This window comes from Monodon monoceros, unplaced genomic scaffold (genome assembly GCF_005190385.1).
Source record: "Monodon monoceros isolate NGI ecotype Baffin Bay Population unplaced genomic scaffold, NGI_Narwhal_1 Super_Scaffold_13, whole genome shotgun sequence".
Taxonomy (NCBI): Eukaryota; Metazoa; Chordata; class Mammalia; order Artiodactyla; family Monodontidae; genus Monodon; species Monodon monoceros.
The window spans coordinates 26,667,937-26,693,313 of record NW_021703769.1 but is presented as its reverse complement, the minus strand read 5'-3'; the positions used below and the strand labels follow the sequence as shown (position 1 = coordinate 26,693,313).

General features: G+C 47.7%; 2 protein-coding genes across 6 annotated transcripts; one reads left to right on the top strand and one right to left on the bottom strand.

Annotated features, from left to right (window-relative positions):
• Positions 1-10,598: 10,598 nt before the first annotated feature.
• Positions 10,599-12,890, bottom strand: DEFB124 (defensin beta 124). The gene is made up of 2 exons (XM_029219456.1): positions 12,607-12,890; positions 10,599-10,802 (listed from the first exon to the last, which is right to left on the bottom strand). Exons 1-2 carry the CDS (start codon positions 12,662-12,664, stop codon positions 10,648-10,650), a joined length of 213 nt encoding a protein of 70 aa, XP_029075289.1. The 5' UTR covers positions 12,665-12,890; the 3' UTR covers positions 10,599-10,647.
• A 2,381-nt stretch (positions 12,891-15,271) lies between these two features.
• On the top strand, positions 15,272-23,813 carry REM1 (RRAD and GEM like GTPase 1). Of its 5 annotated transcripts, none has more exons than XM_029222095.1 (5): positions 15,272-15,364; positions 16,220-16,811; positions 17,846-17,934; positions 21,752-21,953; positions 23,227-23,813. In XM_029222095.1, exons 2-5 carry the CDS (start codon positions 16,472-16,474, stop codon positions 23,496-23,498), a joined length of 903 nt encoding a protein of 300 aa, XP_029077928.1. In that variant the 5' UTR covers positions 15,272-15,364; positions 16,220-16,471; the 3' UTR covers positions 23,499-23,813. The 5 variants fall into 5 exon arrangements, with proteins under 5 accessions (XP_029077928.1, XP_029077933.1, XP_029077930.1 ...); XM_029222100.1 differs by having other exon boundaries at positions 23,075-23,471; XM_029222097.1 differs by having other exon boundaries at positions 15,289-15,364; positions 16,249-16,811.
• The last annotated feature ends 1,564 nt before the right edge of the window (positions 23,814-25,377 follow it).

Genomic DNA, 25,377 nt, shown 5'->3' with positions numbered 1-25,377 from the left:
CAAAATTAATGAACATGTACATACTGCTGAAATATATCATTGAAAATTGCATCTAAAATGTTGGGAAACTAAGGATTTTTTTAACCATGTCTTAGATCTACTGAACCATGATCTCCATAAAACATATACTCATTTGTTCATTTACTCATATAACAAATATTTATTGATCACCCACGATTTGCCAGGCACCGTGTTGGTAAATAAGACAAACATGGTCTTTGCCATCATGGAGTCTACAACCTGTGGGAGAAAAAGACATGAGACAAGAAATAAATTCAAATTACGTATGGTGGTAAAGGCTATGAAGAGTATAGTGATCGAGAATAAGGGAGGGAGGTGGATCTCCATGAGTAACGAGTATAACCCTCTCTGAGGAGGTGGCATTTCACCTGTGATCTGTAGGATGAGAAATCGTGCTTGCAAAGAGTTGGGAGGGGATTTGCAGAAGAGTATTTCAGGTAGAGCAGCATGTGCTCAGGCCATTGAGGGAAGGGTGGCTTGTTCCAGAAACTGAAAGAATGGCTGTGTGGCTAAAGGTGTACAAGGGAAGAGAGATACAAAATGAGATCTGAGAGGCAGGCAGTGTGGTAGATCACACAATACTTTGATATCTGGATTTAAAAGACAAGTTCAGGAACAAACTTACGTTTTAAAGTAGAGAACTGTCTGCCTTCCCTCCAATCACTTGTATTTACTCACAGTTTCTGCTTCCTCATATATGCTTTACCCCATCCCTCCTCCCACTACCCGCCCTACTCTTCAGTCTTGACTTTTCCCAAGGCATCTTTTCAGCTTCAACTCCATTTATAAACTGCTTTATTCTCTGTATTTCCCAATTAAAATTCTTGTAACAGAGAGTCTGATTGATCCAGTTAATCATTTTGTACCAACCCATCTCATAGGTCACTGGCCAGCCTATGGGATTAGCTTGGCTTGCACATCTCATGTCCAATCAACTGTGTCTGGAGCAAGGGGAAGGGGACCTTGTGTTATACATGTGACTGTCACTTCAGCCAAGGCTTTGAGCAGAGAAGAGTATAAATGGCTGGCACATGCACAGTGTCCCATATCTTCACATTTCCCTGTATCCTTGCAATGACTTCTATAGGGAGGAATACATATGTCTGCCCCTCTCCCCATGAAACAGTGAGTCCCTATGCTTAGAGAGAAATGAACATCAATGAAACATGGGATTCTTGATGGAATTCTGAGGAAGGGGATGGCCCCTCTCTTCATGCCCCTCATGAAATCCCACTAAGTAACAGCTTGACATTCACTCCTCTTCAACCCAGTGCTCCTGTTTATAATAAATATTTTCTGTCCTAAAAAATAAAATTCATAAATATTGTAACCTATCTACTCACAAAATTTCAAGAAAAATAAACTATAATATAAAAGGAGAGGGCTTCCCTGGTGGCGCAGTGGTTGAGAGTCCGCCTGCCGATGCAGGGGACACGGGTTCGTGTCCCGGTCCGGGAAGATCCCACGTGCCGCGGAGCGGCTAGGCCCGTGAGCCATGGCCGCTGAGCCTGCGCGTCCGGAGCCTGTGCTCCGCAACAGGTGAGGCCACAACAGTGAGAGGCCCGCGTACCGCAAAAAAACCCAAACAAACAAAAAAATAACACAAATGCAGGCCCCAATGGGTGTGTTACGTGTGCAAATTCAAATACAACCTAAAGTGCTTGCTATCCGTGTCCTGATTTTCCAAAACGGTGAACAGCTTTCCAAAACGGTAAAGTTCTAACCCAAACAGAATATAATTATTCCTTGATTTACACCGTAATTTCATTCCAAAAAAATTCAATGTGCAAAAATTCTTGCAAAACAGCCTTAGATTCTGGGCTCAGAGAATTACAAATGGGCTCTCACCTACATAAATATCTAACAGGACATTTGAATTTTGGGGAGGAAATGGATCAATACTTCATTTTCCAGGACAGTCACGCATGTTGCATGCCGTTTGTTTTTGTTTTTGTTTTTTTTAACATCTTTATTGGAGTATAATTGCTTTACAATGGTGTGTTAGTTTCTGCTTTATAACAAAGTGAATCAGTTATACATATACATATGTTCCCATATCTCTTCCCTCTTGCGTCTCCCTCCCTCCCACCCTCCCTATCCCACCCCTCTAGGTGGTCACAAAGCACCGAGCTGATCTCCCCGTGCTATGCGGTTGCTTCCCACTAGCTATCTATTTTACGTTTGGTAGTGTATATATGTCCATGCCACTCTCTCACTTTGTCACAGCTTACCCTTCGCCCTGCGTTTGGCTTCCCAAATTCCAGTAGGGGGTCCATTAATTTGGATAATCAAAAAATGCCCCCGGAAAATTCCCAAAGTAACCCCTAGAGGGCAGTATCTCCCCATTGAGAATCTAGCCATTAACAGAGTCCTCTCTCCCAGGATCGTCTATTCTTTTGAGACAAATGGAGCTGCATCATAAACAAGATAACTTACCCAAATTCAACTACGCGTGCTCAGAGAGAGAGAAAGAGACAAGGGGGATTTTGATTTTTTATTCAACTTACTGATATTTTCTTACTTTTTAAATCAAATTAATTTTGCCTTCTTTTTTTTTCCTTTGTCTACCTGACCCTTCAAGCAGAATTCTTTTTTAATTGAAGTATAAATGATTACAATATTGTGTTAGTTTCATGCGTACAGCATAGTGATTCAGTATTTTTGCAGATTAAATTCTGTTATAGGTTGTTACAAGATAATGGGTATAATTCCATGAGCTATACAGTAAGTCCTTGTTGCTTATCTATTTTAAATATGGTAGTTTGTATCTGTTAATCCCATACCCCTAATCTGTTCCTCCCCCCCTCCCTCTCCCCTTGGGTAATCACAAGTTTGTTTTCTATGTCTGTGAGTCTGTTTCTGTTTAGTATGTACATCCATTTGTATTAATTTTTAGATTCCACATGTAAGTGATATCATATAATATTTGTTTTTCTCTGTCTGACTTATTTCACTAAGCATGATATTCTCTAGGTCCACCCATGTTGCTGCAAATGGCAGTATTTTGTTCTTTTTCATGACTGAGTAATAATCCATTGATATATATCATATCTTCCTAATCCAATCATTTGTTGATGGGCACTTGGGAGATTTTCAAATATTCACATAAATGGAATCATTCAGGATGTACACCTTTGTATCTGGCTTCTTTTGCTTAACATAATGTTTTTTGAGATTAACTCATGTTGTATGTTTCAGTGTATTGTTATTGTTGTTTACTGTTATCGTACCATATGGATGTAACTCAATTTATCTATTCATGTGTTGTTTCCAGTTATGAGATATTATAAATAAAAACAATCCATTTGGGTTATTTCCAGTTATGGGATATTATAAATATAACCACTACAAACATTAGGGAAGTCTTTGTATATACATATTTCTATTCTTGTCAGTAACTCTGAAACTATTTTTCCAAAGTGGTTGTCCATGTTACATTCCCATCAGCAATATATTAGCATTCCAGTTGCTCCATATCCTCACCAACACTCTCTATGGTCAGTCTTTTTTATATTAATCATTCTGGTGGTATGTAATGGCATCCCATTTAATTTTCATTTCCCTGATGCCTACTGATTTTGAGTATCTTTTCATGGGCTTATTGGCCATTTGTATATCTTCTTTTGTAAAATGTCTGTTTAAATATTGGCCACTCCATTATTAGATTGCCTTTTTCTTACAGATTTGTAGGCATTCTTTAATATTCTGGAAATGAGTCCTTTGTCAGATAAATGTTTTGCAAATATGAACAATAGCAGTCCAAATAAACCAGGAGAATCCCTCCTTGAGCCAGTGGCTGCATGAGTGGGAGAAGGGAATTGTCTCAATGCCTACACAAAGAAGGTACCTGTCAATGAAGACATCACACTTCATTGTGTGATTCCACTGCACAGAGATATTTATCTTTCATAAAAATGGCCCCTAAACATAAACTATTACTTCCTTTGGTGTTATCACCAGAGAAACACAATGTGCTCCATTGATGGAGGAAAGCTCTCTATGTGAGTCTCCAGAAAGGCAACTTCCTGAACCATTTTCAAGAGTAATTTGGGCCATATGTGATTGTCGCCTGGCTCTCAGACTTAAATGTAGCTCTGGCACAATAAAAAATTCCACTCAACACTCTGCCATCAAGAACCCAGGTGGGGAAGGGGGTGGGGAGTCACAAAAACCCACCCTGAACCTCCTACGCTATCGATCATTGTAACTTTGTTCTTTTCCTTTCTTGTAAGCCCAAAGGGATCCAGCTGATCAGCAGGATGAGAAACTCCTCTAACATCTATTCTAACTGAAGAAACTCTGAAGCATGTGAAAATACACATATATATGAATATTACATATCTTATATATAAGCACTATATATACACAAACATATTGTAACTGTTTAAAATATACATATAACATTTTTAAAGTTATATAAAAATGTATATAGCCATTCTGACAAAATATGTAACAAAAGCTAACAGGGATTATGAAAAAGTGGTGAATATTTTGAAGCTCATCTATGTTTTATTTTCCCATAATGTGTTCTAAGCATATTACTCAAGTTATAAAAACTGGAAAATTTTAAAAATTTTCAGGAGGCATTTTAGCACTAAAAATCTTATTTTGGAAGACTAAGCACATATGGAAAATGTTCATGATACACTGGTAACTAAAAAAAAACCAAGACACAAAAAAATGCACAGCTTGATTCCATTTTATTTGTAAATCACATTTTATGTATTTTTTTATTTGTGGGTATTTATGTATAGCAAAAATACTGATGACTTTTGCCTTCTTATTTGTGCTTCTCTGTTTTCTAAGTTTTCTCCATTGAACGTGTATTACTTTTACAATTAGAAGAAAAATGTTATTTTAAAAGTACAAAAAGGGCTTCCCTGGTGGCGCAGTGGTTGAGAGTCCGCCTGCTGATGCAGGGGTTGCGGGTTCGTGTCCCGTTCCGGGAGGATCCCACATGCCGCAGAGCGGCTGGGCCCGTGAGCCATGGCCGCTGAGCCTGCGCGTCCAGAGCCTGTGCTCCGCAACAGGAGAGGCCACAACAGTGAGAAGCCCGCGTACCGCAAAAAAAAAAGTACAAAAAGGATGAGCATGGAAGACAAAATCAAGTCCAGAGGACCAGGGTGGAGTGCCAGCTCCACCACTTACTGGGTGTACAACCTGGGCAACTTGCTTAACTAAGAGCTTCAGTTGCCTTATAGAAAAAGAGGGGATAATAATATCCTACGACTGTAAGAGTTAAGTGAGATGATGTAAGTAAAGCTGTTGGTACTTACTAAACTGATCTATTATCATTAGCTCAGCCATTCAGTGATTCTCTGGGGAATGTCTATGCTCTAAGTAGTACTTCTAAGCACCTGTACAGAGCAAAAATTCCTCTCTAGCATCCCCCATCCACTTGGCTCACCTTGCACATCTCCAGTGCCATGGAGCTCCCTTCCTCCCAAAGCTTCCCCTTCACTCTGGCCTGTCCTACAAATGGGTGGCTCTTGTTCTACTTCAGAACTAGTCTTTTTTCTTTTTTTTTTTCTTTTTTTTAACATCTTTATTGGAGTATAATTACTTTACAATGGTGTGTTAGTTTCTGCTTTATAACAAAGTGAATCAGTTATACATATACATATGTTCCCATATCTCTTCCCTCTTGCATCTCCCTCCCTCCCACCCTCCCTATCCCACCCCTCTAGGTGGTCACAAAGCACTGAGCTGATCTCCCTGTGCTATGCGGCTGCTTCCCACTAGCTATCTACCTTACGTTTGGTAGTGTATATATGTCCATGCAACTCTCTCACTTTGTCCCAACTTACCCTTCCCCCTCCCCGTGTCCTCAAGACCATTCTCTAGTAGGTCTGCGTCTTTATTCTCGTCTTACCCCTAGGTTCTTCATGACCATTTTTTTTTTTTTTTAAGATTCCATATATATGTGTTAGCATACGGTATTTGTTTTTCCCTTTCTGATTTACTTCACTTTGTATGACAGACTCTAGGCCCATCCACCTCACTACAAATAACTCAATTTTGTTTCTTTTTATGGCTGAGTAATATTCCATTGTATATATGTGCCACATCTCCTTTATCCATTCATCTGTCCATGGACACTTAGGTTGCTTCCATGTCCTGGCTATTGTAAATAGAGCTTCAATGAACACTGTGGTACATGACTCTTTTTGAATTGTGGTTTTCTCAGGGTATATGCCCAGTAGTGGGATTGCTGGGTCGTACGGTTGTTCTATTTTTAGTTTTTTAAGGAATGTCCATACTGTTCTCCATAGTGGCTGTATCAATTTACATTCCCACCAACAGTGCAAGAGGGTTCCCTTTTCACCACACCTTCCCAGTATTTATTGTTTGTAGATTTTTTGATGATGGCCATTCCGACTGGTGTGAGATGATGTCTCATTGTAGTTTTGATTTGCATTTCTCTAATGATTAGTGATATTGAGCATCCTTTCATGTGTTTGTTGGCAATCTGTGTATCTTCTTTGGAGAAATGTCTATTTAGGTCTTCTGGCCATTTTTGGATTGGGTTGTTTGTTTTTTTGATATTGAGCTGCATGAGCTGCTTGTAAATTTTGGAGATTAATCCTTTGTCAGTTGCTTCATTTGCAAATATTTTCTCCCATTCTGAGGGTTGTCTTTTCATCTTGTTTATGTTTTCCTTTGCTGTGCAAAAGCTTTTAAGTTTCATTAGGTCCCATTTGTTTATTTTTGTTTTTATTTCCATTCCCTAGGAGGTGGGTCAAAAAAGATCTTGCTGTGATTTATGTCATAGAGTGTTCTGCCTATGTTTTCCTCTAAGAGTTTTATAGTGCCTGGCCTTACATTTAGGTCTTTAATCCATTTTGAGTTTATTTTTGTGTATGGTATTAGGAAGTGTTCTAATTTCATTCTTTTACACGTGGCTGTCCAGTTTTCCCAGAACCACTTATTGAAGAGGCTGTCTTTTCTCCATTGTATATTCTTGCCTCCTTTATCAAAGATAAGGTGACCATATGTGCGTGGGTTTATCTCTGGGCTTTCTATCCTGTTCCATTGATCTATATTTCTGTTTTTGTGCCAGTACCATACTGTCTTGATTACTATAGCTTTGTAGTATAGGCTGAAGTCAGGAGCGCCTGATTCCTCCAGCTCCGTTTTTCTTTCTCAAGATTGCTTTGTCTATTCAGGGTCTTTTGTGTCAGAACTGGTCTTGACTTGAGGTCCAAAGCTTTAAGTCCAAGTCCTAGCTCTGTGCCTTGGGAGCTCTGTGGCCTTAGACAAGTTACTTTCCCTCTCTGGGCTTGGGAGCCTCATCTGTAAATTATCTTAAGGAACCTTCCACCCTAGAATTGCCTTGTTTCCCTTGGCTTCTTAGGTGTATTCTTAGGATTTAGAAGGTTGGTCATAGGCTTAGATGAGGGTCTATTAGGATACTGGGTGGGAAATAGGCCTGCAAATGTGTAAGCTTCAGAAAACTATCTCGTCTGTTTTGTCTTGTTTCAACCTTCAGAAGGACAATGGCTGCCTCTGACGTGACTGAGAGAAACTCAGCATCACTTCTGTAGAATTACCACTAAAAATGCCAAAGCTAGAGCCAATCATAAGGAAACATCAGACAAACTCAAACTGAGGGACATTTCACAAAGCAACTGGCCTGGATGCCTCAAAACCGTCAATGTCATGAAAGACTAAAGAACTATTCCAGATTAAAAGAGATCAAAGAAACATGACAACTGAATGGAATATGTGATCCAGGGATTTTCTGCAGCTAATCTAAAGATCAGACAATAGAAATTTGTCAATGTTAATGTCCTGATTTTTATAATTGTACTGTGGTTATATAAGAAAATGCCTTTGGTTTTTAGGAAAAATCCACTGAGCTATTTAGGTATAAAAGGGTATCATATCTGCCATATATATATATATATATATATATATATATATATATGAAACTATATTCATGTATAATTACATATGTATGTATGCATATGTATATATATGTATTCATATATATATGAAACTATATTCGCATATAATTATATATGTACATATGTATATATATATGGGGGAGGAAATGAAAAGGTTATAGTGGTAAAATATTCATATTTGGAAAAACTGCGTGAAAGGTCTATAGGAATTCGTTGCGCTATTCCTGCAGATTTTCGGTAGGTCTGAAATTCCATGGAGAAGGCCAGCGGCGTGCCTCTTGCTCCATAGAAGTGATAGCGATTGCAGCAGCTTTCACTTGCTGAGCACTTATAATGTGCCAGATGCTCCCATCTGACCCCACAGCTACCCCGCAAAGACCTGTCATTACGCCCATTTTGAAGAGCAGGATCCTGGCATCAGACAGGGGAAGTGACTTGCCCCAATCATAGGGCCTGTGGCCGGAACATGTCGGAGTATGAACTTGAGTCTGTCTGACTCCTCACTCCTAGAAATCATTACCATCTCCACCGCATGAAGGTCACAAATTCCCTTGCACTACATCTGGGAATATACAAAGAAAACACAGCTTCTTTATTCATTATAAAACAACTGAGGGGGAAGGGGTCTGAGTACAGAACTAAATTTAGTTCAATCCAACTTAATTCAACAATTTAAATAGTCTCGTGAGGTTTCCTGAGTTCTGAGGGACTTAATCTGTTCGGTAAAATTGCTCAGGGTTTCGGATTCCTCCTCTCCTCTCCCTGCTCCTCCCAATTATGGTGGCCGGGAATGAGGAGGTGCGATGGTCCAGTGCTGGCTGGCATCTGCTGGAGTCTGGGTAGGTTGAGTCTGTCACTGAGAACACCCACTGCTTGCTTCCAGCTAAGGTCAAATCGCTGGTGAACTGGTCTTGGCATCCCTCAGACTCACTGAGGCCTAGTGGGACAGGAGACTGACACGTAACTTCATGTCAGCTCTCTGTGATTCTGTGGCCTTGTCTGGGGTTCTTATCCTCTTTCTAGGCTCTAAACGTCAAGCCCACCTCGCCCTCACCACATTGGGTCCTAAAACAGGCCCACTGGCAATCAGTTCAATGTCTAGGCCACCCAGAAACTAAGGAAGTTACGGAGGCAGGACTGATATTCCAGTGGTATGCTTTGTTATTAAATAATGCAGTGCTTCCCTCCTGGTTGGTAAAAGGTGCTGCCCCAAGCCCTTGGGTGTCTCCTCCTCCACTCCAGCTGCTTCTGTCTGACCTAGGGATCCCCAGATCCCTCTCATATCAGAACCTAAAGAGTTAACACCTGGCACAGCAGGCAGCCTCCAAGACTGTGCTCCAGCCTCAGGCTCAGCATCCCTTCTGAGGTTAAGTACTTTGAAACTCACCACTCCTCTCTTAGCCTGGCCATGCAAGGTCCATTCTCCTATTCCAAGGCTACCCTGACCTTCTCCAAAAACTCTCAAAGGACAGTGGACAAGAGCCCTTCTGCCCTTGGCCTTCCCCTCAACTTATGCAACGTGCCTGCCCCTTTCCGGGCTCAGTCCCAGAGAGCAGGTGGGCAAACACCGAGGGTCTTCTCCAACTCCTTTTCTCCCAAGCTCAAGTTTACTGTAGAGGCTAAAACAGCTGGATAATTTCTTTCCCAGCCTCCCCTTACATCAGGAGTAGCCATGTGACACAGCTCTGGCCCATGAGAAGTAAGCAGAAGTCTGCTGAGGGGGATTCCAGGGAAAGTTTTTGCTTTCCTGGTGCAAGTGAGAAACTAGCCCATGCCAACCCTCCCCCACTTCCTGCTTTAAACAAGGACGTTAGGCCTGAGGTTTTGGTAGCTGTTTGTTACCCAATGGGATCCCAGATGTTCGCCCTGAATCTGGAGGTAACATGGCTGCTGCCTGCCTCCAGATTTCTTTTGATGTGAGAATCATAAACCCCTACAAGTTGAGTTTCCTATTTTTTTTCAGCCAAACGCAATCCTGATACGGGGTAATCAGAATGCATGTCTGTCTACCCACTTCCTGGACTCTGCTCACGTTTTCTCCCTGCCTTGCTGTTCCCAGTTCCTTGGTCCTGGGAGAAGCAGACTTTTCCTGTCACCCCTCCCTGCATATGTGAAAACTTCGCTTTCATAAAATCCTCATGGTCCTTTCTACCTGGACAGCCTCTTGAAATACTAACGTAGAGGATAAATGAACATAGAAAAATCCTTTCACTCTCAACAGGCCCTGCCTTTCAAGCCGAATATACCATCTCATTCTGAATACCAGAGGCTTATTATTAACTCTATTATTACTAATTATTACCATTATTAAGTTATTACCATTATTAAGTTAATTATTACCATTATTAACTTGTTATCATTACTATTAACTCTATCTTTCTTTTTGCATTCCTTCTATAAACTCCTAATCTCCTGATATTATCATTATCCCCATTTTACAGGTAAGGAGACTGGGAAGGCTTATGGAAGTAGAGTAATTTTTCCGGAGTTAGATAGAGTGAAAGTGATACAGGCTGGACCGGAACCATTTACAATGGTCATTAATGCCCACTCTCCTTGGATACCTCACTTCCCTCCATCAACCATCCCTCCATCCCTCCCACATTCTGGACCTCCCCCGCCCCTCACCCCAGCCCCAGGGGTGGCGAGGCAATGACAAGAGGAGACAGCTGGCAGCTTGTGCTTTACTGGAGAGCAAGGATGTCAGCCCCAGAACCAGCTAAACATTTTCAGGCTTGGAGGCCAGAGGCTTAAGTCCATAGGGGAGACAGCACAGGGAGGCATCCGGGCACAGGTGCATGTAGGTTTCGTACTTCGTGCAGTAAGGCCGGCAGGCCCCGTGGCCCTTCCAGCACCGTTTGAATTCACTCCTCCCTATGCAGGGGAAGACTCCGGGTCACAGAGCCAGCCAGGGGTTGCAGGTTATATCACTGGTCACAGATTTAACAAGAGATCAAGGTCACAGATTAGACCACTGACCACAAGTTAGACTACAAGCTACCAATTAGCTCTGTAGTCATTTGTTAGATAGACTCTGGTCATAGAGCAGCCCTCAGGTCATAAGTTAGGCCACAGAACAAGAGCTATGACCACAGGTCAAGGGTTAGACTAGAGGTAACAGGCTAGACCACTAGCCATAAATAATACAATCAGTTATAATTTAGACCACAGATCCCAGTCGAGGTTAACCCACACATCATAATTTAAACCACTGGTTACAAATCAGAGATGAATTTCTCATTCAGCTTAACCCACACCCCAAGCACACTCTAAGCACCTTTCATAAAAACAATATTCGATTATAGTTTGTCTTATTATAATCCCAGTATATGGGTTAAGGAAACCAAGGCACGGAAAGATTAACAAATTTGCCCAAGGTCACACAGCCATTAAAGGAGCAGAGCCAGCCTTCAAATCCAGGCCATCTGGCTCCAGAGCCCAGACTTGTAACCATTATTCAAACTGCATTGCACACATAGGGACCTGTTTAATGTTACGATTTAGTGAAGAAATTTCCAACCATGGGCCATGAAAAAGGTGAGGCTTTGGGTCAATATCCCCTCCAAGGGTCTTTGGTCACAGCATGGTGTGGGGCACCTCCTTCATTTATTCATTCAGCAAACATGGGGCACTGGGAGTATCACAGTGAACAAGGTGGCCATGGTCCATGCCCTCAAGGAGCTTCCACCTGACAGGGAAGGGGGTTAAAACCCAAGCAAATAAATACAATAAGTAGAGTTGCGGTAAGTGCCCTGAAATAAGTGATCGGGGTGCTGTGATGCAATTAGGGCAGGTGTGGGAAGTGAGGAGAGAGGAGGACCACTTAGGGCTGTCACAGTGATATTTCTAGATATATGATATTTCTATATATATATACCCAGCAACTCGGAAGAACTGGGACTGAGTAGGAGATGGAGGGAAAAAGCTTCCCTGCCTCACCCTGGATTAAAAGAGATCCCAAGGGGCTTCCCTGGTGGCGCAGTGGTTGAGAGTCCGCCTGCCGATGCAGGGGACGTGGGTTCCTGCCCCGGTCCGGGAAGATCCCACATGCCGTGGAGCGGCTGGGCCCGTGAGCCATGGCCGCTGAGCCTGCGCGTCCGGAGCCTGTGCTCCGCAACGGGAGAGGCCACAACAGTGAGAGGCCCGCGTACCGCAAAAAAAAAAAAAAGTATCAGAGGTCTTTTTCAACCATCCCTATCAGCTCTTCCATCACTTCCCACATGCACCTGACACACTAGCGTCTTGTCTTGCTTTTATTCTTCGTAGTACCAATACTTATCTCTAACATATTACATGTTTATTTGGTGATTTTCTGTCTCTACTGACTAAAATATCAGCTCCATGAAAGCAAGAACCTTGTTTGCTTTCACTGCTTGATCCCCAGACATTGTAATAGTGCCTGGAACACAGAAAATATCTTTATAATGAATATTTGTTGAGTGAATCCCATTTTAAAAATGAGGGACCAGAGGTATGGGCTGATTCAGCAACACACTCTAAGCTGCCCGGCAAGTCAGTGGTGAGGCCAGAACTTAAACGCTGGTCTAGGCCTCCTCTGTCCCCCAGAAGCTGAGAACCTATCCTTCATTTCTACACATACACATATACACACGCACACACACGCACACACACACACGCACACACACGCACACACACGCATATACACAGGTAATGTTACCTGGCGGCACATGAACCAGGACCAGGAAAGCCACAAAAAGCAGAAGCAGCTGTGTCATGGCCACAGGGCTCTAGAGCGGGGCAGGGGGCCACTGGGGAGAACATAAGAGAAGAGGAACCAAGCACACCGAGTCTTGCTGCCTATGGCCCAGCCTTTATTGGGCTGCAGATCAAGGCAGGAGTGTGGGCAGCAGGAGACCTAAGTGGGAGCCTGAGGCCCTGTGGCCCCAAGGATACAGTGGATCTCAGCCAGCTACGTGGGGAACTGATCAGCCATACCATCTGGAGGTTGCTGAGCTCTGAAGCTGGGGACAGAATGTCCTGAAGCAATGCTTGGAGTCAGAAACTGTACCTCTTCCCCACCTGAGAGGGTGGGGAAAGCCTTGGTTTCAGAGAGACCTGGTTCAATGCCAGCATCTCCCTCTAATCACTATGATACCTTGGACAAGTCACCTAGCCTCTCTGAGCTCCAGGTTTTCATCTAGGAAATGATGACAAGCCTCCCTTGCAAGACTAAATACATGGAGGTTCCCTTCCCATGCCGAAGACACGGAACCAGAACTCACTGACGCGTTCAAACAAGCATGTACAGTTGACCCTTGAACAACACAGGGGTTAGGGGCGCCAACCCTCAACGGCAGTCAACAATCCACCTATAGTTGGCCCTCTGTATCTGCAGTTCTTCATATCCGAGGTTCTGCCTCTACAGATTCAACCAACCTCAGATCATGTAGTACTGCAGTATTTACTACTGAAAAAAATACTTAACTGGACCTGCGCACTTCAAACCTGTGTTGTTCAAGGGCCAACTGTATTTAGGCTTACTCAGAAAATGAGAAGAGTAATAATGCAAACCGCACAGAAAGTAATGGATACCTAGCTCATTTAGAGGATTAAAGGAAATAATACAATGGTTCTCAAAGTGTGGTACCCAGACTAGCAAGCAGCAGCAATACCTGGGGCTTGTTAGAAATGCAAATTCTCAAGCTCAATCCAAACCCACTGAATCAAAAGTTCTGGGGGTGGATCCCAGCAAGCTATGGTTTAACAAGCCCTCCAGGTGATTCTAATGCGCCACTGAAGTTTGAGGCCACTGAGATAATATGGGTACAGAGCTTAGAACAGTGTCTGGTACACAGGCATCTGAGTTGCATCTTGAAAGATGAGTAGCAGGGAGGGTATTCAGGCAGAAGGAACAGAATGTGCCTGAAAGAGTAGGGTATTGGCTAGAGCAAGGAGTTTGTTGGAAGAGATTGGAAATGACCTTGTAGAGGACCAAAGCCAGAGCACAATGGGTCTTGAATGCCAAGTTCAGGCTTTTGTATTGTAGACAACTGTAAGTTTTGTAGCAAGGATGTAAACTGTTCAGATTTCAGTTCTGAATAGAGAAACTGAAACCCAAAGAAGGGAGGTGACTTGCCGAAGGCCATACAGCAATTGAGTGTCTCACTCCCAGACAGTGCTGCGCCACTCACAGCCCATCTTGTAGGTGGCAAAGGAAAGCTTAGAGGGCCAAGCCACAGAAGGAAACCAGGCGTGAGGGGGTTTAGCATCTGCCCAAAGACCTGCAGGGGCTGAGCTAGTCTACCAGGCTGCTGTGGGAGTTGCTCTGAGCTGGACACTTGGACCCCCTCAGCCATGACAATGAGCTCCACCCACAGGTACAGGCTGGTCGCCGTGGGGCCCGCATACATGCCTGCCCCAGTCCATCGTGACCTAAAAGGAAGCATCTTGCTCAAAGACCCGTGGATGGCCAAAATCACAAGTTCCCTACAGCCAGCTTCTCTTCTGTACCAAGTTCACAGTGTCTCTTTTCTCCTCCTACAGGCCTAGGAAGACTTGAGGGGGCGGTGGGGGGGGGGGGCGGGGGCGGGGGAAGCACAGACCGTGATAGAAAGGGACAATAGGCAGAGACCTGAGTGCCAAGCCCAGGTAAGCCGCAGTTTGCTCATCCTCTTAGTGTGGTATCAGGATTAAATGAGCTAATAATCCAGGCAAAGTGCTCAACCATGCCAGGCACAACACAGGAGCCCAGTAGATATTCATCAAGTAGGGGACAGCCATTCTTCCAGGCACGGAACAGCCCTAGCTGCATAAGGGGCGCTTACCCTAGAATCTGCCGAAAGAATGAATGACCGCTGCCAAAACAAGACATTCAGAACGCGTCAGCGCAGACTTCCTGGGCTCCCTCCGCCCCTCAAGCCACTTCCCAAAATTAATTCTCAATCCGAAGCAGAGTTTCTCAAAGTGGGGTCTATGAACTCTGGGTCAGGCTCACTTAGACACTTGTTTAAAATGCAGATTCCCCATCCTCTCTGCCAGGACTGCTGAATCTGCCTCTCTTGCAGGGTGGGACCTGGAATCTGAAGAGTTAACAAGTTCCTCAAGCGGTTTTTGTGAAGGCTAAAGTTGGTGTGCCCCATTGCTGGAGTGGATAGATGCAGATGCAGAGGGGATCCAGGCTCAGGAATTCAGAACCCGTATCCTTCCCCTCTCTCGCCCCCCACCCCTGGCTAAGTACTTGAAGTGGCGGGTCAGCTGAGCTCTGCGAAAAGTCATTCGGCGGCCAAGGCCTTGGGGCGGAGACCCCGGGGCTGCCCTAATGGGGCGGGGCTGGACGGGGCGGGGTCGCGGCTCCTCCCTCGGCCCGGGCGTTGGGGCGGGACTGGCCTGAGGGGCAATGCTGCGAGGCAGTGGTACAGCCTGGTGCGCCCGGCAGCTTTGGCGGCCGGGGACCCTGGACCCCTCCCCACACCGAGGTAAAGGCCCGCGCAGCCCGCCACCAACTTAGTCAAGTTGGTGCGGAGTTCGCCAGGCGCCCGTATGGGGCGACGGGGGGGGGGGGGGGGGGGGTTCTGCGGCACAGGCAGGGAAGAGGGGGGCCTCGAACCCGCGTCCCGGGGTGAGGGCCCCCGGATCTCGGGCCCGGAGGGCTGTTCCCTGAGACAGGGAACCCTCCCGGGATCTGGGGACTCACACCCAGGACCCCCGGGCCGGGGAAGCTCGGACTCCGGGAATGGCATGCCCTCCTGGGCCCTGTAGGTCTCCTCTCCACCCACCTCACCACCGGGACCCCTTCCTGTCACCAAATCTGGGGTCCGGCTGCTTCGAAGCCCCCGCGCCCCCACAGCAGCTGGAGGCCGTAGTGCCAGCCGCTTCTGAATTTTTCACGGAGGGGGCGGGCCGGACACGCTGTTCCCATGGCACCGGGGCTCTCAGGTTTCAGCTGGAGGGAACCCCCAGACCCCCTAGCCTTTAGCAGGACCAAGTTGCCCGTCCTGCCTCTTCCTCAGCTCTCGTGGGATCGGGCAGCGGAAGTGAATCCCCCCGGGGCTCTCAACCCTCCTCCGTACCTCCCAACCCCGAACCGAACCGTGGGGAAGAGACCTGTGGGGAAGAAGAGAAGGGGGCAATTCGGGTGTCTTTCGTGAACGTGGATCTCATGTTCTGAATGGCTGGGGCAGCTCTGTGTGCATGCTTGTGTGGACATCCTATCTGGCTGCTGCCCCTCTGCCTATCTGTGTATCACGGGGGAGTGGGTTATCCTCAAGGCATAGGAAATGGCCTCTGGGTGTGCATGCATGTGTGTGTTCACACGCACTCACCCCTCCCAGCCTGACCCAGGTTCTCTCTGGGCCTGAAGCCAGAAAGCCCCCACAGGGAGAATCTGAGGCACCTCCTCCTCCCATTTGAACTCAAAGGAAGGAAGGACTACTAGAAGGACTAGAAAGACGGCTCTGGAGGAAGCCGTCAGAGCCGTCGCAGCAGCTCATCAGGACTCTACAGGAGAAGGGGCTCAAAGCACCTGGCTCACCACCCACTCCCCCTTCCTGCCGAAGGAAAGAAGGAAACCCCCCTTCCCAAGGATGACACTAAATACTCAGCAAGAGGCAAAGACCCCCCTGCGTCGCCGAGCCAGTACTCCACTGCCCCTGTCCACCCGGGGCCACCAGCCTGGCCTCCTGGGCACAGCACTTTCTACACAGTCCCAGCATCCCCGACTGGGCCAATCAGCCTCCCTCAACACCCCCACCCGGCAACCTTCATCTGCCCCCAGTGGTTGGTCCTCTGAATCCAGCGACTCTGAAGGCTCCTGGGAGGCCCTCTACCGTGTGGTACTGCTTGGAGATCCTGGTGTAGGGAAGACCAGCCTGGCCAACCTCTTTGCAGGAAAACAAGAGCGGGATCTCCATGAACAGCTGGGAGGTAGGGACCCTGTGGGCTGGGAAGGGATGCGGTCAATGGAGTGAAATCCCTGTTATCTGGGGCATAACGCTGCCAAGAACAGTTGTACAACTCATGTACTGCTCAACTCTGAGGGGCATCTTTCACATAGACTATGAAGTGAATGATCACCCCCTGGAGTTGTGCAGGGCACAGCCTGCACAAAGATCCACAGGAGGGAAATTCCTTGAATGGTGAGTGAGAATTGTGCTAATTTCTCATGGGTGAGAGGTGTGTGATTCATTTTCATGTCGTAAGGGAAGCAATTCTGAGTTCCACAAGTCCCAAGTATAAAGAAATGGTGAACTTCCTCCCAACCCTCAGACCCTGCCCCACAGACAACCATCCATGCCCACCATGACCTGCAGCCGAACTAAGATCCTACCCAAAATGGAGACTCCCAGACTCTTAAGTTGGGCCCTGGGTTCCTTTATTCCCAAGAGGTGCAGTGAGCTGAGAGGGCCTGGGGTCCCAGAATGATGGGGATCAGGGACTGGACAGAGGAAATGAAGATGAGTCCCTGCAGGACTGGCAGAGAGGACCCAGGGTGAGTGGGGGGAGAGGGGAGGTTAAAGGCAGAGAGGAGGTGGGGACACTCTGACCACGCCCTTTCTCCAGCCCTGACTGCTCAGAGTGTGAACCCATATGTACACACGTACACCGGTATGTATGACAGATAGGGAGACAGAGTTCCAGAGAGGGTAACAGGACCTGCCTGAAGCATACACTAAGCCAGGGAGAACTCCCAGCCCAAATTTAACCCCACCGCCCCACACTCATTCAATCAACCAAACCAACAAAACCTTTCTCAGCACCTACTGTGTGCCAGATACTGTGCTGGCAGCTGGTGGGACAGGGGCTCCTCATGGTGTTTCTTGGCCTATCAGGAGAGACAGACATCTAACAAATATGGTAAGCACTTCAAGGAGAAGTGGAGGGGGCGGAAAGAGGGGTTAGGGAGGCCTGCATCCTCCCCAGGCCTGCATCTCCTCCCTGAAATCCGTGTCTTTCCTCAGTTGCAGAAGATGTGTACGAGAGGACCCTCACGGTGGATGGAGAGGATACCACACTGCTGGTCATGGACACCTGGGAGGCTGAGAAACTGGTATGGCACGACAAGCAGGATTTGGGGGGAGGGGTGCTGAGGCTAGTACCAGATTCCTGTCCCCTCCTAGGACACTACAGAGGAGGGACAGGGCAGGGCCCATCCTCACCACCTCCCCAAACCCACAGCTCCTAAGCAGCCTTTCCAACGAAAGCCAGGAGAACCTCATGACCCTGACCCCCCTTTCTCACTCCATTCATCCTCTCCTCACAGCCATCCCCCAAGATGTGCTTCTCCCCCTGCAAATCTTCCCCTCATGAGCACCCTTATCCCATTCCACCCACCCACATTGTACAGAAAAAGGAACACCAGATTTAGCCTGAGGTTGAACCCCCTCCTCCTTTGTCTTACCAGTTGGCTTTGTGCAACTGACTTACCCACTCTGAGCTTCAGTTTTCTCACCTAATAAATGGGTGGATCATTCCTGCCTTCCTTACCAGCTAGTTTTTTTAAACTTCTTATGCAGTTTCACAGAGATAAGCACAGTTTGGAGCATGAAAAAATGCTGAACGTGAGTGAAGCATTGTAAATAATGATAATTCTTATCGATCATGACTTCGTAGCTAGTAAAAAGAGGACACCAAAGATGTCCTTCCCTAGCCCATTCCAAAGCAGGAAGAGAGCATTGGGCAGGGACATGTCCCCATTATGCTTTTCTTATCTTGCTTGAGTTTTCTTACCTTTATCTTGTTGAGTCTTTTTTCTTGCTATACAGGTAACACATGCTCATTGTAGAACTTTGAAGAAATGCAACTAAGCAAAAAGGATCTAAAAATCACCTGGGCTCCCACCTCTCTAGGGGGTAGGCCCCTCCCCTAACACTCAGGGAGGCCCTGCCCACAGGGTGGGGCTTAGGAGGGCAATGTTGGGTGATTGACAAGAATGGCTGACAGCTCCAGAGATAGGCCCAAATCTAGGGATGAAGGAGCTATGAGACCAATTCCTTTTAACTAGCATAAAAGGAAACCCAGGTCCAAATGAGCATCATAATAATGATGATGGTTCTCCTAAGAGCAGCTGACATTTATGGAGCACCTTCTTCCTAAGTGTCAGCCCCTGTGCTGAACACTAGACATATATTTTGACATTCAGTCAAGACAAAAACTATACAATGAGTGTATTTCTGATTCCCATCCTACCAATGAGGAAATCAAAGCTCAGAGAGGTTATGTGTCCCAAGTTCTCAGATAGCAAGTGGGATTCAAACCCAGATTTATAATAGCCCAAAGCTTATACTCTTATGCACTAGGACCATCCCCACTGGGAGCATCACCTTCTGAACCTCCATCTGAGGTTCCACTCCTTCACTCACTTGTTTATTAAGAAACACTGGCTGGGGCTTCCCTGGTGGCGCAGTGGTTGAGAGTCCGCCTGCCGATGCAGGGGACGCGGGTTCGTGCCCCGGTCTGGGAAGATCCCACATGCCGCGGAGCGGCTGGGCCCGTGAGCCACGGCCGCTGAGCCTGCGTGTCCGGAGCCTGTGCTCCGCAACGGGAGAGGCCCCAACAGTGAGAGGCCCGTGTACCGCAAAAAAAAAAAAAAAGAAAGAAAAAAAAGAAACACTGGCTGGCTAGTCCCCACCTCAGCCAGGGTGAAGGGAGGGCACCATGACCAAACCCAGATATGCAAGGTCTGCCCGGGGGTCCGACATCAGGTCCCTGCAGGCCCATCACACACAGCCAGCCTCAGGGCCAGCCTGAGGGCGGCAGCCTTGAGGGTCCCACATCCTAGGGCCAGCGGAAGGCCTTGGGGATCCAGTGGCCAGGTCACACCCAAGCTTTATTTTTAAAAAAAGAAAGGAAGGAAGAAAAAAGAAACACTGGCTGGATATTTATAATGGGCCAGGACACTGAAGACCCATCAGTGATTAAGGCAGACATGCCTCCTGGCCTCATGGAGCTCACAGACTGGTGAAGGAGGGTCTACTTTTTGGATGCAGTTGAGAATCCTATGGGACAGAGTCCAGTGAATTAAGAAGAGTGATCAGACTGGAAGTCCCATTTGGGAGACAGACTAGAAGGCAGGAATTGGAATTCTGTGCCCAGCTGGCTGGGTGGCCTTGAGAAAGTGTTCTCTTCTCTGGCCCTTGATTTCCCTACAGTTTCCCTAGCCAGTGTCTATGAAGGCAGTTCCCAAAGAGGGTCCATGCAGAGAGGGTCCATATTGATGTCCGAGAGGCAAAATCTGACAGAACTGGGAGGGCCTTTGGTTCATCCAGTAGTACCCCAGCCTCGCTGACCATCAGGGTCACCTGAAGAGTATTAGAAATCAGATTCTCAAGTCTCACCCCAGGCCTAATGAAATAGAACCCATAAAAGTGGGGTTCTGGAATCTATATTTTTAATCACACCCCCAAGGGGTTCTTACCCACCAATCCATGTACCAACCAGCTTTTGTGATGCTAACACATAGCAAATCTTCCATAAATACTTGTGCAATGAATGAATGAATGGTCAAGACCCACCCTCTCATTCTACAAATGAGAAAACAGACTCCGAGGGAGGAAGGAACCTGTCCATAGTCACAGCTAAGAACCCAGAATAAGAACCCACATCTGTCTGACTCAGTTCAGGGTTATTTGGCCCCGGGGAAGGATCAGTACAGCTGTTCAGAACTTACCCCTTTTGACAATGATGTTGACCGTGGATCCAATGCTTTCCTACTTATCTACCTTATTTAGTTGTCAGAAAACTTTTCTGGCTTCTTTTCCCCTCACAAACAATACTTCCACCACGCTTGGCATTTCCCACTCTTGCCCACTCTCTTCCCCCCTACTCAGCCTGCTCATCCTTTCTAACCCCACTCCCCAGTCCACCGTGAAGCCCTCCCACACTCTGCCCAGTTGAGTTCTCCTGGTCTACCCCCACCCCAAGCCCCATGGGTCCTCCAGCCACTTGCATATGGCTCTCTTTTTTTTGGCTGAGCTGCACAGCATGTGGGAACTTAGTTCCCTGACCAGGGATCGAACCCGCACCCCATGCATCGGAAGCACAAGTCTTAACCACTGGACCTCCAGGGACGTCCCTGCATATGCCTCTCTTAATGGTACTTATCACACCGCATTATATCTCTCCATTTTCGTAGCATCCCTTCCTAATCATGAGCTTTTGGAGGGCAGGTACTGGGTCTCCTTAAACACTTAGAAACACTTAAAAAGCTGTTACCTAGGTGGTTCAGTCTCGGAGTGCTGTCCCTGACAAAAGAGCGTCATCCAAAACAATATCAAAATTACTCCAGTTCTTTCCTTTCCTTGTCAAACATCTTGAATGGACTCCACTTCTTAAAATGCCCCTTGCCTCTCCCACCCCCTTCCCTTACACGCCACAGTTGCTCCTTCAACTCTCTCTTCAAGAGTATCCAGAAAAAAACCTCCCCGGAAGACAGCCTCCTGTCCCTACTTCTCTCCCTTCCTTTTTTTTTTCTTAACTCTGGACTGCAAAAAGCCAAAAGGACTGTCTAGCAAGACCAAACCCTCCTCAAACCAGACAAAAGTGCTGAAAAGGCAAAGCCAGAACTCTCCTTAGCAGAACCCAATAAATCTTTTGTCTCCAGTGCCCAGCCTACAGAAGGAACCAATGAATGAGAGAATGGAGTGAGGTAGTGTCATTAGCCCAATTTTTCAAGCAGAGAAACTGTGGCTCAGAGAAGATCGGTGGTCTCCCAGGGTTACACATGGAATTATGGCAGAATTTGTCCCCCAACCTGTCCAAAGTATCAACTTCAGCCCCATCCCATCCATTAGACCGTCCCAGCCCCTCCTTTCTCAGCCAGGGCCTAGGTACCGTCTGAGGATGGGCCTGGGTTCCCTCCCCTACAGGATGAAAGCTGGAGCCAGGAGTCGTGCCTGCAGGTGGGCAGTGCCTACGTTATCGTGTACTCCATCGCAGACAGGGGCAGCTTCGAGAGTGCCTCTGAGCTCCGCATTCAGCTGCGGCGCACATATCAGGCGGACCACGTGCCCATCATCCTGGTGGGCAACAAGGCGGACCTGGCACGCTGCCGGGAAGTCTCCGTGGAAGGTGAGCCCTCCACTCCACCCTCCTCCTCCACCTTTCTCTTAGCCCTGTTGTCACTGCGTCTCCTCCAGTGCTCCTCGATCTCAGTGACTCGTGCCCCCCCACCCCCACCCCGGCCACCTCCATCCTGCATCTACTTGCCTAAGCCTGAAAGCTAGAAACCATTCTTGGCTTGCCTCCTCTCCCATTCCCTCAGACCAGTCCCCAGACCTTGTCGGGTCCACCTCCCTTAACCCCACATTCCCTTCCTGTCCCCATGCCCAGAGCCTCTGCCCCATCCTGGCATCTCCACTTTAGCCTGGGCCAACCCCGGTACTTCTCTATCCCCACTCAATCGGTTCTCCTCACCAGCTGCCAGAGTTTTCCCGAACCAGAGCTGACCTTGTCACTTCTTTGCCTAAAAATTCCCCTATGTGCCCCAATGCCCTTAGTCTGAGACACTTTATTCACCAGGCATGATAGGCTCAGTGCCTGTAAGCTTTCCAAGGGCTTACATCTGAGACCTGAAAAAGACAATTATTGACTCCAAAATACAGTGAGAAAATGGTAAATTCAAATTTCACAGAGCTTTGTGTACAAAACATAATATTGTGTCAGCCAGCAACTGCGAACCAAAATGTTTAAAGTTATACTTAAATTGTATTTAAAGTGGGATGGGGAATATTTTAATACAATTGATGTATCAGGTGGGACCCATAACGATCTAAAAATGGCCCTACTCACAGGGCGAAATCTAAAAAATATGGCAACTGAGACCCAGAGTGGGGAGGCCAATTCTACAGGGTCACCAGCCACTGAGGACTAGAACCCAGGCCCCCGCATCCAGCCCAGTGGCATCCTGGAGACGAAAGACCATATGCTTTATGAGCAGACGTCCCAAAATTCTGCAACATGATCCCCAGGAGATTTTGTTGAATCGCTAGTTCCCAGGCCTCACCTACCGAATCGGAATATCTGCGGGTGGGCTCAGCAACCTGCATTTTAACATGCTCCCCCAGACAATTCTGATGCACAGATTAGACCCCTGCCATGGCAGTCAAGACCCTTCCGTGGGACCTCCCAGTCTTCCCAGCCTCATTCTGCTATCAGTATCAATCACTAACCTGTGAACTAACTCCTCAAAGCCAGATTTATCTCTGAGTCCCCTGGCACGCAGCACAAGGTATGGGGAAAGGAAAAATCGTGCTTCCGGTTGAGATTGAACACACCTCCTGCTACCTTTATCTCCTTTTTCCGGTTGTGGCTCCGCCCTGGCTCACTGACCCCACCCCCTCAGAGGGCCGCGCCTGCGCTGTGGTGTTCGACTGCAAATTCATCGAGACGTCAGCCACGCTGCAGCACAACGTGGCGGAGCTCTTCGAAGGCGTAGTGCGCCAACTGCGCTTGCGCCGCAGGAACTGCGCAGGCCGGGAGCCACCGGCCCCCCGACGACGGGCAAGCCTAGGCCAGCGGGCTCGACACTTCCTGGCACGCTTAACTGCCCGCGGCGCCCGCCGCCGGGCACTCAAGGCCCGCTCCAAGTCCTGCCACAACCTGGCCGTGCTCTGAGGCCACCCACCCACTCTCTGGGTGGGGGGCACTGGGGTGCATTCTAATCTCCACCAGGGCCACGGAGAGGCAGAGTCTCTGTGGCTTGCAGTCTGCATCGTGGGCCTTGGCCGCCCACTCCCCCAACGTACAGAGCATCTCCCCAGTCGCAACTTCACGGACCTCTCTGCCCTGGGCAAGTGATGGACAGACCATGGGGCCAAAGCCTAAATTGGGGTTTTCATGCAGTGCGTGTCTTTTTGTAAAAAGTCTTCCTTGTCCTTGGGCTCTGGCCAACCCTCAGAAATTCCCCCACAATAAACCAGACCAGAAGGATGTCCTGTCTGAGTGCCCAGATCTCTTCTTTTGGGCTCTTCCAGGCGTCTCCACCTCCCGCTTTTCCATCTACACGGGCTGCCGACTGGGTTGGCCTGCTGACTTGGGTGTCAGGGTTAGTCAGTAAAATCACTGGACCACTTATGCATTCAGGCCCTTCTCTGAACCACTGGGCACAGCCCCTGCGCCACGACTTTGAGGGAGACACAGTGGAGCACAAGCAACCACAGTTTAGTGTGATGACCTCCTATTCTCTCATTAACTCGTTTTTTTAGATTATAAATTCACCAAATATTCTCTGAAAAAAAAAATCTTCGCCCTCATCTTAGCAATATAATAGCTGGTGTTTGTTGGGAGCTGACTGGGTGCTAAGCTGTCACAACTATTAACCTTCACGACCCATGTTTAACTAGTTAGAAAACAGGCGTAGAGCAGTGAAGGCTTGTGCTCCAGGTCACACAGCAGCTGTAAGTGAAGTTGCCAGGATTCCAGCCCAGGCTTGTGAGGCTAGAGTCTGTGGCCAGCTTATCCACAGCTCTCTTGGAGAATGTAACAAAAAACTATAGACTCCCAGGGAAATGGACTTTCAAACACGGTTTTGCACACAATTGAAAGGGGGCAGGTGGACTCCATGAAACTCAATCCATTAATCCCCAGGATGGACCCCCGATTTAGTCCGACTCATTCCGTTTTCTAGCTTTGGAAATTGAAGCCCAGAGAGGGGAAGTGAGCACCCCAGAGTCGCCCAGCCAGTAAGGGTAAGGACCAGACCTCAGGGCCCAGCCTCCTCCTATGTCTGTGTGGGAAGTAGGAGGTAGTGAGGCACCGTGGCTGGGGATGGGCCTTGGGGGTCAGGTCAGGAGTTTCCAGCATAAGGGGAAGTGGTGTCACTACTTTGAGAGGAGAACATGATGCAAACAGTTTGGACCATTGTGTCCCTGATGCCTGACACCCCTGACCCCAGCCAGCTGCCTGCCCAGATGCCTCAGCCCCCCACATCGGCCATGTCCCTGCTGCCAGGAACAAGCAGGCGAGCCATCCTCCAGCTGTGACCCCCCCAATCTTGCCAGCAGGGCACTGATGGCACTTACTTTCCTATCCCAACTCCAGCCTGGGGAAGGGAAAAGGAGGAGGGTCTTCCCCCACCCTAAGCTGTCTCTGGAGGCCTGTGGTCATGGGGGAGGGGCTATAGTTGTGGAAAGTTGGCAGAGGCAGCCGGCAGCAGCCCGGGAGAGTGGAAAAAATGATATCAAACCCAGAAAAATGCAGGCCGGATGGAGGGCCCAAGCCGGCCCTGGGAGGTGAGAGGGAGGGAGGGAGGAGGCCCCACAGGCTGAGAAAGGAAGAGGGCCAGGGAGAGAGCGCAGGAGCTGGTTTGGAAAAACCTGGGGACAATCAGCGTGATTCCTTCCTTTCTTCATCCGCAAATATTAACTGAGGGCCTACTAAGTGCAGGGCACAGTGCCAGGTTCTAGGGACATAGTGGTGAAGAAGGAGTAGGGTGTTGCTCCCTGGAGCTCACAGTCTGGTGGGGAAAACAGACTAGAAAACACGTATATGATTA